This window comes from Salmo trutta, chromosome 14 (genome assembly GCF_901001165.1).
Source record: "Salmo trutta chromosome 14, fSalTru1.1, whole genome shotgun sequence".
NCBI classification, from domain to species: Eukaryota; Metazoa; Chordata; class Actinopteri; order Salmoniformes; family Salmonidae; genus Salmo; species Salmo trutta.
The window spans coordinates 3,082,323-3,094,506 of NC_042970.1; the positions used below are offsets into that span (position 1 = coordinate 3,082,323).

At 46.2% G+C, this 12,184-nt stretch overlaps 1 protein-coding gene across 2 annotated transcripts in view; it reads left to right on the top strand.

Annotated features, from left to right (window-relative positions):
• The window catches only part of LOC115207246 (probable E3 ubiquitin-protein ligase makorin-2), a 52,728-nt gene extending 42,649 nt beyond the window's left edge, over nucleotides 1-10,079 (top strand). For both annotated transcript variants that reach the window (XM_029774218.1, XM_029774220.1), the window contains one exon: nucleotides 8,718-10,079. In XM_029774218.1, the coding sequence (XP_029630078.1) occupies nucleotides 8,718-8,876 (159 nt within the window). In that variant the 3' untranslated portion in view covers nucleotides 8,877-10,079. The remainder of the gene's footprint in view (nucleotides 1-8,717) is intronic.
• Nucleotides 10,080-12,184: the final 2,105 nt, after the last annotated feature.

A 12,184-nucleotide genomic window follows, 5' to 3' on the forward strand; every position in this document is an offset into this window, starting at 1 on the left:
AGCACCACGACCAGGAATACGACTTTCCCGAAGCTGATCCTTTGTCCGAACCACCCAGGGCATTTGCACTGATTCCAAAGGCTGACCCAAAACAATGCAGCCAGAGAAGAGGTAGAGGGAGCAGTCTTCAGGTCAGACTTCGTTTGCGCGCACACCACCCACCGCTTCCAAGTATATTACTCACTAATGTCCAGTCTCTAAATAACAAGGTAGATGAAATTAGGGCAAGGCTTGCTTTCCAGAGAGACATTGGGGATTGTAACTTCCTCTGATTCACGGACACGTGGCTCTCTGGGTATATGCTGTTGGAGTCGGTACAGCCACCTGGATTCTTTGTGTGTCACGCCGACAGGAATAAACATCTTTCCAAGAAGAAGGGCGGGGGTGTATGTTTCATGATTAAGGACGCATGGTGCAATTGTAACAACATACAGGAACTCAAGTCCTCCTTCTCACCCGACCTAGAATTCCTCACAATCAAATACCAACCGTATTATCTCCCAAGAGAATTCTCCTCGTTATTGTCACAGTCGTGTATATCCACCCTCAAGCCAATACCACGACGGCCTTCAAGGACCTTCACTGGACTTTATTTTAAAAACCATATATCCTGAGGCTACATTTATTGTAGCTGGGGATTTTAACAAAGCAAATTTGAGAACAAGACTACCTAAATTCTATCAGCGTATTGACTGTAGCACTCGCGCCGGTAAAACACCGGATCACTGCTGCTCTAACTTCCGTGATGCATACAAGGCTCTCCTCCGTCCTCCTTTCGGAAAATCTGACCACGACTCCATTTTGCTCCTCCATTTCTATAGGCAGAAACTCAAGCAGGATGTACTCGTGCTAAGGACTATTCAACGCTGGTTTGACCAATCGGAATCCACGCTTCAAGATTGTTTTGATCACGCGGACTGGGACATGTTCCGGGTAGCCTCAGAGAATAATATCGACGTATACGCTGATTTGGTGAGGGAGTTTATAAGGAAGTGTATAAGAGATGTTGTACCCACTGTGACTATTAAAAATTACCCTAACCAAAAACTATGGATAAATGGCAGCATTCGTGCAAAACTGAAAGTGCAAACCACAGCATTTAAACATAGAAAGGTGACTGGGAATATGGTTGAATACAAACAGTGTAGTTATTCTCTCCGCAAGGCAATCAAATGAAATGTTAGTATAGAGACAATTCAACGGCTCAGACACGAGACGTATGTGGCAAGGTCTACAGACAAACCACAAAAGGAAAACCAGCCACGTCACGGTCACCAACATCTTGCTTCCAGACAAACTAAACAGCTTTGCCAGCTTTGAGGATAATACAGTGCCACCGACGCGGCCCACTACCAAGGACTGTGGGCTCTCCTTCTCCATGGCCAACGTTAGTAAGAAATATAAACGTGTTAACCCTCGCAAGGCTGCTAGCCCAGACGACATCCCTAGCCGCTTCCTCAGAGCATGTGCAAACCAGCTGGCTGGTGTGTTTACGGACATATTCAATCGCTCCCTATCCCAGTCTGCTGTCCACACATACTTCAAGATGGCCACCATTGTTCCTGTACCCTAGAAGGCAAAGATAATTGAACTTAATGACTCACGCCAATTAGCACTTAATTCTATCATCATGAAGTGCTTTGAGAGTCAAGGATCATATCACCTCCACCTTACCGGTCACCCTAGACCCACTTCAATTTGCTTACCACCCAAATAGGTCCACAAACGATGCAATCGCCATCACACTGCACACTGCCCTATCCCATCTGGACAAGAAGAATACCTACAGTGGGGAGAACAAGTATTTGATACACTGCCGATTTTGCAGGTTTTCCTACTTACAAAGCATGTAGAGGTCTGTAAATTTTATCATAGGTACATTTACATTTTAGTAATTTAGCAGACGCTCTTATCCAGAGCGACTTACAGTAGGGAATGCATACATTTCATACATTTTTTTCCCCGTGGGGACACTTCAACTGTGAGAGACGGAATCTAAAACAAAAATCCAGAAAATCACATTGTATGATTTTTAAGTAATTCATTTGCATTTTATTGCGTGACATGAGTATTTGATACATCTGAAAAGCAGAACTTAATATTTGGTACAGAAACCTTTGTTTGCAATTACAGAGATCAAATGTTTCCTGTAGTTCTTGACCAGGTTTGCACACACTGCAGCAGGGATTTTGGCCCACTCCTCCATACAGACCTTCTCCAGATCCTTCAGGTTTCGGGGCTGTCGCTGGGCAATACGGACTTTCAGCTCCCTCCAAAGATTTTCTATTGCTTCAGGTCTGGAGACTGGCTAGGCCACTCCAGGACCTTGAGATGCTTCTTACGGAGCCACTCCTTAGTTGCCCTGGCTGTGTGTTTCGGGTCGTTGTCACGCTGGAAGACCCAGCCACGACCCATCTTCAATGCTCTTACTGAGGGAAGGAGGTTGTTGGCCAAGATCTCGCGATACATGGCCCCATCCATCCTCCCCTCAATACGGTGCAGTCGTCCTGTCCCCTTTGCAGAAAAGCATCCATGCTTCACGGTTGGGATGATGTTCTTGGGGTTGTACTCATCCTTCTTCTTCCTCCAAACACGGCGAGTGGAGTTTAGACCAAAAAGCTCTATTTTTGTCTCATCAGACCACATTACCTTATCCCATTCCTCCTCTGGATCATCCAGATGGTCATTGGCAAACTTCAGACGGGCCTGGACATGCGCTGGCTTGAGCAGGTGGACCTTGCGTGCGCTGCAGGATTTTAATCCATGATGCTGTAGTGTGTTACTAATGGTTTTCTTTGAGACTGTGGTCCCAGCTCTCTTCAGGTCATTGACCAGGTCCTGCCGTGTAGTTCTGGGCTGATCCCTCACCTTCCTCATGATCATTGATGCCCCACGAGGTGAGATCTTGCATGGAGCCCCAGACCGAGGGTGATTGACCGTCATCTTGAACTTCTTCCATTTTCTAATAATTGCACCAACAGTTGTTGCCTTCTCACCAAGCTGCTTGCCTATTGTCCTGTAGCCCAGCCCTTGTGCAGGTCTACAATTTTATCCCTGATGTCCTTACACAGCTCTCTGGTCTTGGCCGTTGTGGAGAGGTTGGAGTCTGTTTGATTGTGTGGACAGTTGTCTTTTATACAGGTAACGAGTTCAAGCAGGTGCAGTTAATACAGGTAATGAGTGGAGAACAGGAGGGCTTCTTAAAGAAAAACTAACAGGTCTGTGAGAGCCGGAATTCTTACTGGTTGGTAGGTGATCAAATAATTATGTCATGCAATAAAATGCAAATGAATTACTTAAAAATCATACAATGTGATTTTCTGGATTTTTGTTATAGATTCCGTCTCTCACAGTTGAAGTGTACCTATGATAAAAAATGACAGACCTCTACATGCTTTAAGTAGGAAAACCTGCAAAATCGGCAGTGTATCAAATACTTGTTCTCCTCACTGTATGTAAGAATGCTGTTCATTGACTACAGCTCAGCATTCAACACCATGGTACCCTCCAAGCTCATCATTAAGTTTGAGGCCCTGGGTCTCAACACCGCCCTGTGCAATTCGGTGCTGAACTTCCTGACGGGCCACCCCCAGGTGGTGAAGGTAGGAAACAACATCTCCACTTCACTGATCCTCAACACTGGGGCCCCACAAGGGTGCGTTCTCAGCCCTCTCCTGTACTCCCTGTTCACCCATGACTGCTTGGCCATGCACGCCTCCAACTCAATCATCAAGTTTGCAGACGACACAACAGTAGTGGGCTTGATTACAAACAATGACAAGACCGCTTACAGGGAGGAGGTGAGGGCTCTGGGAGTGTGGTGTCAGGAAAACAACCTCTCACTCAACGTCAACAAAACAAAGGAGATGATCGTGGACTTCAGGAAACAGCAGAGGGAGCAGCCCCCTAGACACATCGACGGGACAGCAGTGGAGAAGGTGAAAAGTTTTTTTTAAAGTTCCTCTGCGTCACGGACAAATTGAAATGGTCCAACCACACAGTCAGTGTGGTGAAGGCTCAACAGCGCCTCTCCAACCTCCGGAGGCTGAAGAAATTTGACTTGTCATCTAAAACCTTCACTAACCTTTACAGGTGCACAACTGAGAGCATCCTGTCGGGCTGTATCACCACATGGTATGGCAACTGCACCGCCCGCAACCGCAGGGCTCTCCAGAGGGTAGTGAGGTCTGCACAAAGCATCACCGAGGGCAAACTACCTTCCCTCCAGGACACCTACAGCACCTGATGTCACAGGAAGGCCAAAAAGATCAAGGACAACAACCACCCGAGCCACTGCCTGTTCACCCCACTACCATCCAGAAGGCGAGGTCTGTACAGGTGCATCAAAGCTGGGACCGAGAGACTCAAAAACAGCATCTATCTCAAGGCCATCAGACTGTTAAATAGCCATCACTAACAGAGGCTGCTGCCTACATACAGACTTGAAATCATTGGGCACGTTAATAAATGAATCACTAGTCACTTTAATGCCACTTTAATAATGTTTACATATCTTGCATTGCTCATCTCCATATGTATATACTGTATTCTATACCATCTATTGCATGTTGCCTATGCCGCTCTGTCATTGCTCATCCATATATTTATATGTATATATTCTTATTCCATTCCTTTAGATTTGTGTGTATTAGGTAGTTGTTGAATTGTTAGATTACTTGTTAGATATTGCCGCTCTGTCGGAACTAGAAGCACAAGCATTTTCCTACACTCACAATAACATCTGCTAACCATGTGTATGTGACCAATACAATACTGAAACTCTATGCAACACTACCATGATGCTAATTTCATTTCATTTTTTTACCTTTAATTAACTAGGCAAGTCAGTTAAGAACAAATTATTATTTACAATGATGGCCTACCAAAAGGCAAAATGCCTCCTGCGGGGACGGGCAAAAAAAGAAACGTCCTCTCTCTGTCAACTGCGTTTATTGTCAGCAAACTTAACATGTGTAAATATTTGTATGAACATAAGATTCAACAACTGAGACATAAACTGAACAAGTTCCACAGACATGTGACTAACAGAAATGGAATCATGTGTCCCTGAACAAAGGGGGTCAAAATCAAAAGTAACAGTCAGTATCTGGTGTGGCCACCAGCTGCATTAAGCACTGCAGTGCATCTCCTCCTGATGGACTGCACCAGATTTGCCAGTTCTTGCTGTGAGATGTTACCCCACTCTTCCACCAAGGCACCTGCAAGTTCCCGGACATTTCTGGGGGGAATGGCTCTAGCCGTCACCCTCCGATCCAACAGGTCCCAGAAGTGCTCAATGGGATCCGGGCTCTTCGCTGGTCATGGCAGAACACTGACATTCCTGTCTTGCAGGAAATCACGCACAGAACGAGCAGTATGGCTGGTGGCATTGTCATGCTGGAGGGTCATGTCAGGATGAGCCTGCAGGAAGGGTACCACATGAGGGAGGAGGATGTCTTCCCTGTAACGCACAGCGTTGAGATTGCCTGCAATGACAACAAGCTCAGTCCGATGATGCTGTGACACACCGCCCCAGACCATGACGGACCCTCCACCTCCAAATTGATCCCGCTCCAGAGTACAGGCCTCGGTGTAATGCTCATTCTTTCGACGATAAACGCGAATCCGACCATCACCCCTGGTGAGACAATACCGTGACTCGTCAGTGAAGAGCACGTTGTTGCCGGTGATGTCTGGTGAGGACCTGCCTTACGACAGGCCTACAAGCCCTCAGTCCAGCCTCTCTCAGCCTATTGCGGACAGTCTGAGCACTGATGGAGGGATTGTGCATTCCTGGTGTAACTTGGGCAGTTGTTGTTGCCATCCTGTACCTGTTCCACAGGTGTGATGTTCAGCTGTACCGATCCTGTGCAGGTGTTACACGTGGTCTGCCACTGTGAGGACGATCAGCTGTCCTTCCTGTCTCCCTGTAGCGCTGTCTTAGGCGTCTCACAGTACGGACATTGCAATTTATTGCCCTGGCCACATCTGCAGTCCTCATGCCTCCTTGGAACATGCCTAAGGCACGTTCACACAGATGAGCAGGGACCCTGGGCATCTTTCTTTTGGTGTTTTTCAGAGTCAGTAGAAAGGCCTCTTTAGTGCCCTAAGTTTTCATAACTGTGACCTTAATTGCCTACCTTCTGTAAGCTGTTAGAATCTTAATGACCGTTCCACAGGTGCATGTTCATTAATTGTTTATGGTTCATTGAACAAGCATAGGAAACAGTGTTTAAACCCTTTACAATGAAGATCTGTGAAGTTATTTGTATTTTTACGAATTATCTTTGAAAGACAGGGTCCTGAAAATGGGACATTTCTTTTTTTTGCTGAGTTTACGATAAAATCCATATCACGACAAGAGACAACACAACACTACATAAAGAGAGACCTAAGACGACAACATAGCAAAGCAGGAACACATGACAACACAGCATGGTAGCAACACAACATGGTAGCAGCACAAAACATGGTACATACATTATTGGGCACAGACAACAGCACAAAGGTCAAAAAGGTAGAGACAACAATACGTCACGCAAAGCAGCCACAACTGTCAGTAAGAGTGTCCATGATTGAGTCTTTGAATGAAGAGATTGAGATAAAACTGTTCAGTTTGAGTGTTTGTTGCAGCTCGTTCCAGTCGCTAGCTGCAGTGAACTGAAAAGACGAGCGACCCAGGGATGTGTGTGCTTTGGGGACCTTTAGCAGGATGTGACTGGCAGAACGGGTGTTGTATGTGGAGGATGAGGGCTGCAGTAGATATCTCAGATAGGGGGGAGTGAGGTCTAAGAAGGTTTTTATAAATAAGCATCAACTACTGGGTCTTGCGACGGGTATACAGAAATGACCAGTTTACAGAGGAGTATAGAGTGCAGTGGCAAATCTGATGGCCGAACGGTAAAGCACATCTAGCCGCTTGAGATCACCCTTACCTGCCGATCTGTAAATTATGTCTCCATATTCAAGCATGGGTAGGGTGGTCATCTGAATCAGGGTTAGTTTGGCAGCTGGGGTGAAAGAGGAGTGATTACGATAGAGGAAACCAAGCCTAGATTTAACTTTAGCCTGCCGCTTTGATATGTGTGGGGAGAAGGACAGTGTACCGTCTAGCCAGACTCCCAAGTACTTGTATGAGGTGACTACCTCGAGCTCTAAACCCTCAGAGGTAGAATTCACACTGGTGGGGAGAGGGGCATTCTTCTTACCAAACCACATTACATTTATTTTGGAGGTGTTCAGAACAAGGTTAAGGGTAGAGAAAGCTTGTTAGACACTAAGAAATCTTTGTTGTAGAGCATTTAACCCAAAATCCAGGGAGGGGCCAGCTGAGTATAAGACTGTATCATCTGCATATAAATGGATGAGAGAGATTCCTACTGCCTGAGCTATGTTGTTGATGTAAATTGAGAAGAGCGTGGGGCCTAGGATTGAGCCTTGGGGTACTCCCTTGGTGACAGGCAGTGGCTGAGACAGCAGATTTTCTGACTCTGTACACTGCACTCTTTGAGAGAGGTAATTAGCAAACCAGGCCAAAGAACCTCAGGGATACCAATACTCCTTAGCCGGCCCACATGAATGGAATGGTTTACAGTATCAAAAGCTTTGGCCAAGTCAATAAAATAGCAGCACAACATTGCTAATACTGAACCTCTATACAACACTACAATGATGCTAATACTGAACCTCTATACAACACTACAATGATGCTAATACTGAACCTCTATACAACACTACAATGATGCTAATACTGAACCTCTATACAACACTACAATGATGCTAATACTGAACCTCTATACAACACTACAATGATGCTAATACTGAACCTCTATACAACACTACAATGATGCTAATACTGAACCTCTATACAACACTACAATGATGCTAATACTGAACCTCTATACAACACTACAATGATGCTAATACTGAGCCTCTATACAACACTACAATGATGCTAATACTGAACCTCTATACAACACTACAATGATGCTAATACTGAACCTCTATACAACACTACAATGATGCTAATACTGAACCTCTATACAACACTACAATGATGCTAATACTGAACCTCTACAACACTACAATGATGCTAATACTGAGCCTCTATACAACACTACAATGATGCTAATACTGAGCCTCTATACAACACTACAATGATGCTAATACTGAGCCTCTATACAACACTACAATGATGCTAATACTGAGCCTCTATACAACACTACAATGATGCTAATACTGAACCTCTATACAACACTACAATGATGCTAATACTGAGCCTCTATACAACACTACAATGATGCTAATACTGAGCCTCTATACAACACTAACATGATGCTAATACTGAACCTCTACCATGATTTTATTTTCATTTATTTAAACTTTATTTAACTAGGCAAGTCAGTCAAGAACAAATTCTTATTTACAATGACTGCCTACCCCGGCCAAACCCTAACCCGGACGACACAGGGCCAATTGTGCACCCCCCTATGGGACTCTCAATCACGGCCAGTTGTGATACAGCCTGGAATCGAACCAGGGTCTTTAGTGGCGCCTCTAGCACTGAGATACATTGCCTTGGACTGCTGCACCACTCAGGGGCCCATTGCTAATACTGAACCTCTATACAACACTAACATGATGCTAATACTAAACCGGTATACTGGTACTAAAATTAAAGTACTTGCTGTGAATTCTCCTGTGTTGTTGTCTTGTAGTTCCTGAACTCTGTCCGTCTGTGGGACTTCATCGAGGAGCGCGAGCAGCGCGGTGTTGCCCAGCCGCAGGAAGATGAGGTCAGCGAACTGAGAGAACTCTTCATGCAGATGTCTGGTCCAGGAGGGGAGGAGAGCAGTGCAGTGTCTGCCCAGCCCTGAGCCCTCAACCTGGGGCCCTAACTACCCGTTATCCAGACCTAGCCCCAGCACTCTGACCAACGGCTCATATCAAAATGCAAACATACATACATACATACATACAACACTGGACAATAAAATGTACTCACTAGTAAGCCTTTCATGTTGATGGTTTCAGGCTTTTTTTAATTGATATTTTTACTCATGGTACATTTGTGTGGAAAATAACATAGTAAATCTGTACATAGAGCTGTAATGGTTCTGTTAGAGAAGCTGCTATATTTTCCGGATATGTTTTAGATAATTTATCTCTGGAAGGCTTTTTATATGAATGGGGTAGACATCTATAGAATGAACCATAAGGTCATAGTTTTCAAGTACAGTGAAATGCCTTTACTTTATTTTTCATTGGATCTATAGAATCAGTTTGAGGTTGTATAGATAGATAGATAGCTATGTAAGGATAGATCAGACAGCCTCTCAGCCAGGCTACAACATGTGTTACAGGTAGGTCACATATAGACATTTTTAAAAGAAACAAAACGTTGAATTCAAATCAATGCACCCAGGGGCTCTATTCAAGCTGGGTTGCTGAAGTGATAGGAATTCCTTTCGTTTTCCATTGAGCCAACATATTCAGTGTTCACTGTGAATGCAGTCGCCGCTAACGCAGTAACATTGGCTTTAAATTTAAATCACGCTGTAACGCTGAACTTCCACGATACGGATTGAATAGAGCCCCAAGTCTGTTTCATTCTCAATGTCCATGAAATTATAGTGTGTTCATTTAGAGGCTTTTACATTTACGTTGCAACTTGTTCCTACTATAGGAACTATTTAGTGTTGATGGATGCTCACATTATGAGGTCTAGTGACTTTATCATTTTAATGGTATAAAATGATGTTGCCCTTATTATCCTACATCATTCATCTATAGTAAGAGAATAAAGCAGACCCTGGGGGATCAGTCAGCCTGTAGAGGTTTCAGAGGAATGAGCTCCTTCCAGTAGTCGTCTATCTAATGTATTGAGTGAAGCTGCCTGGGGAGACTATAGTGTTTAGATAATATTATGCTACAGTGTTTAATGTATATTCTATGGGAAATCAGAATCACTATGTTGGCTTTTATTTATCCAATTTCTTTTTTTTCATTTTGAATGATAATTTCAGTTTTTGTTCAATAGCAGCAGTCCATTCATTCAATAAAGAAAATGTTTGACAGCAGGGGAGTGTGTGTGTTATTTCATCCTCCCTCTAACATAGGAGTTAATGTATGGATTGAGGCCAGACAATATAGTACTGCTATATATCCTGCAGTTCACAGCCCTGGTTGTACGGCTGGAAGGGTGTGTAGTACTGTTTCCTGTGTTCTGTTGGCGGCCGATTCCAACCCCAGTTATGCACGCATAAATGGAAGGTAATTCCCTTTTTATGCGCTTTTCTCTCTATGCGTAGACCTTGAATTTAAGCATGACGATAGCATGCTATTCACCTGCTAATTTTTCTGGGTGGAGATCTAAGAAATGGAAGGTGTTGCTATAGTAATGCTATATTCTGACCTTGACTTAATTCCCCCCTACCGTTATGCGGGGGAGGAAACCATGAATAAGGTGGAGCGAACCTTCCGGTTCCACGTGGAAAAAGCATGTCCTTTTTCCGATAGAAATAGCATTCTCCATGCACTGTAATTTAGAAATAGCATTCTCCATGCACTGTAATTTAGAAATTGATGAGACCACAGGGACGATCCTGGGAATCCGGAGCGGACCGGTCGCCTCAGAAACCTGACGAACCGGCTGAGTGAGAGCCTGATGAGCCGGCTGAGGAGTGAGAGCCTGATGAGCCGGCTGAGACCTCCCCGGTTGCCTTGGTTGAGGTACAGGAACCTGTTCATCCAGCTGAGGCATGGGAGCCTACAAACGGCTGAGGCATGGGAGCCTATCTAACCCGCTGAGGCATGGGAGCCTACAAATGGCTGAGGCATGGGAGCCTACAAACGGCTGAGGCATGGGAGCCTACAAACTGGCTGAGGCATGGGAGCCTACAAACTGGCTGAGGCATAGGAGCCTACAAACTGGCTGAGGCATAAGAGCCTATCGAACCGGCTGAGGCATGGGAGCCTATCGAACCCGCTGAGGCATGGGAGCCTATCGAACCCGCTGAGGCATGGGAGCCTACAAACCGGCTGAGGCATGGGAGCCTACAAACCGGTTGAGGCATGGGAGCCTATCGAACCCGCTGAGGCATGGGAGCCTATCGAACCCGCTGAGGCATGGGAGCCTATCGAACCCGCAGAGGCATGGGAGCCTACAAACGGCTGAAGCATGGGAGCCTACAAACGGCTGAGGCATGGGAGCCTATCGAACCCGCTGAGGCATGGGAGCCTACAAACGGCTGAGGCATGGGAGCCTACCAACTGGCTGAGGCATGGGAGCCTACCAACTGGCTGAGGCATGGGAGCCTACAAACAGCTGAGGCATGGGAGCCTACAAACAGCTGAGGCATGGGAGCCTATCGAACCCGCTGAGGCATGGGAGCCTACAAACGGCTGAGGCATGGGAGCCTATCGAACCCGCTGAGGCATCAGAGCCTACAAACGGCTGAGGCATGGGAGCCTATCGAACCCGCTGAGGCATGGGAGCCTACAAACGGCTGAGGCATGGGAGCCTATCGAACCCGCTGAGGCATCGGAGCCTACAAACGGCTGAGGCATGGGAGCCTATTAAACCCGCTGAGGCATGGGAGCCTATCGAACCCGCTGAGGCATGGGAGCCTATCAAACCTGCTGAGGCATGGGAGTCTATCGAACACGCAGAGGCATGGGAGCCTACAAACGGCTGAAGCATGGGAGCCTACAAACGGCTGAGGCATGGGAGCCTATCGAACCCGCTGAGGCATGGGAGCCTACAAACGGCTGAGGCATGGGAGCCTACCAACTGGCTGAGGCATGGGAGCCTACCAACTGGCTGAGGCATGGGAGCCTACAAACGGCTGAGGCATGGGAACCTACCGAACCCGCTGAAGCATGGGAGCCTACCGAACCCGCTGAGGCATGGGAGCCTACCGAACCCGCTGAGGCATGGGAGCCTACAAACAGCTGAGGCATGGGAGCCTATCAAACCTGCTGAGGCATGGGAGCCTACAAACGGCTGAGGCATGGGAGCCTACCAAGTGGCTGAGGCCTCAAGGGTAGCTACTGCTCCAACACCCGGACCCGACATCACCCCCAACACATCACCCCCAACACAAATATGTTTAAATAAACACTCCCTGATGCTTCCCTTTGTTGAGTCGTCATTCTATAATAATGTACGCTGAGAGTCGGGAAG